This window comes from Octopus sinensis, unplaced genomic scaffold (assembly GCF_006345805.1).
Source record: "Octopus sinensis unplaced genomic scaffold, ASM634580v1 Contig18524, whole genome shotgun sequence".
Taxonomy (NCBI): Eukaryota; Metazoa; Mollusca; class Cephalopoda; order Octopoda; family Octopodidae; genus Octopus; species Octopus sinensis.
The window spans coordinates 23,601-25,137 of NW_021835912.1; the positions used below are offsets into that span (position 1 = coordinate 23,601).

Consider the following 1,537-nt stretch of genomic DNA (forward strand, 5'->3'; position numbering starts at 1 on the left):
ATTAAAATAAACATATAAATTGGTTCAAAACCCCTTCTTTATTTCACCAACTACTCATAGGTTTTTTTTTAATGTGTTAATTGAACAGTTAGTTGGTTGTTAGTTACAGGCATTCAAATAATTATTTATTTATTCATTATGCAATAAAATAAATTGTTTTTATATGATAAAAGCTGTGAAACAATCATCACTATGGATGTCAACAGGAGGATTAAATTTTTTCGTCTTATACCTCTTCTCTTTCTTACATATATATATATATACGAGGGTGGATCAAAAAGTTCGTGGAATTTTTTAATAGCAGTAAAATTATCAAATTTAAACAAGTTAAAACATGTCAGAACACATCACTTGGTGTTTACCTGGCTTTTAGTTACCTGCAATCAGTTTCATACAAGCCTCTGTATTGTTCAGACCCTCTAAAAGAGAAGCTACTTTTTCAACCATGGAAAACAGGTATTTTGAGATAAGGTCGAATATCAAATTTTTGGTAAAACTCAAATGGAAAGGAACACAGATCATTGAGGCTTTGGAAAAAGTTTATGGAACTCGTGCTCCAAAAAAGACTACAGTCTACAAGTGGATTCAGCGATTCAAAGAAGGAAGAGACGACTTTGAAGACTTTGAACACTCGGGAAGACCAGGAACCTCAAAAAATGACGAAAACATCGAGGCTGCTCGAAATTTAATTGAAGAAGATTGGCGAATAACTGTCAATCAGATAGCTATGTCCCTAGAGATTTCCTATGGGTTGGCAAATTCAATTCTTCATGATAATTTGGGACTGAGCAAGCTTTCAGCATGATGGATCCCAAAAGCATTGCGGCCTTATCAGCAGAATCTTCTAAGTGATCTCTCCTTAACATTATTGAACAAAATCGAAGCAGATGAAGAGCAATTTCTGGTGAAAATTATCACCGGAGAGGAAACTTGGATTCACCAGTATGATCCTGAGTCCAAAAAACAGTCAAAGCAATGGCTCCCACGTGGATCTTCAGGACCCATCAAGTTCAAATCTCAAAAGTCGGCTCAAAAAGTGATGGCCATGGTTTTCTGGGATTCAGAGGGTGTGATACTGATAGATTACCTTGAAAATCAAAGAACAGTAACAGGAGTTTAGTATGCTAAGGTTTTAAGGAAGCTAAAGGATGCTTTGATTAAAAAACGGAAAGGGAAAATTCATGGTGGGGTCCTGTTTCATCATGACAATGCACCAGCGCATTCTTCGAGGATTTCGCAAGATGTCCTTCGAGAATTTCAATGGGAAGTGCGTGCCACTACTTGGCTCCAAAAACATCCTCCAGAATTCTTCAAAGACGGTCTTCGAACCTGGAAACATCGACTTGAGGAGTGCATTGACCTGAATAGCAACTATGTTGAGAAATAAGCTCACGTATATATGTTGTTTTTGTAAAATAAATTAATTTCTTAAAAATTCCTCGTATACACACACACACATATATATATATAACAAATAAGAAAACGGAGAGGATATAAAATTGACAGATATTAGCCAGTAAACTTGTAAGTATGTCTA

At 35.7% G+C, this 1,537-nt stretch overlaps 1 protein-coding gene across 1 annotated transcript; it reads left to right on the top strand.

Moving 5' to 3' along the window:
* The first annotated feature begins 445 nt into the window (after window positions 1–445).
* On the top strand, window positions 446–805 carry LOC115231443 (protein GVQW3-like). The gene has a single exon (XM_029801464.1). The coding sequence runs from the start codon at window positions 446–448 to the stop codon at window positions 803–805; it is 360 nt and encodes a 119-aa protein (XP_029657324.1).
* The last annotated feature ends 732 nt before the right edge of the window (window positions 806–1,537 follow it).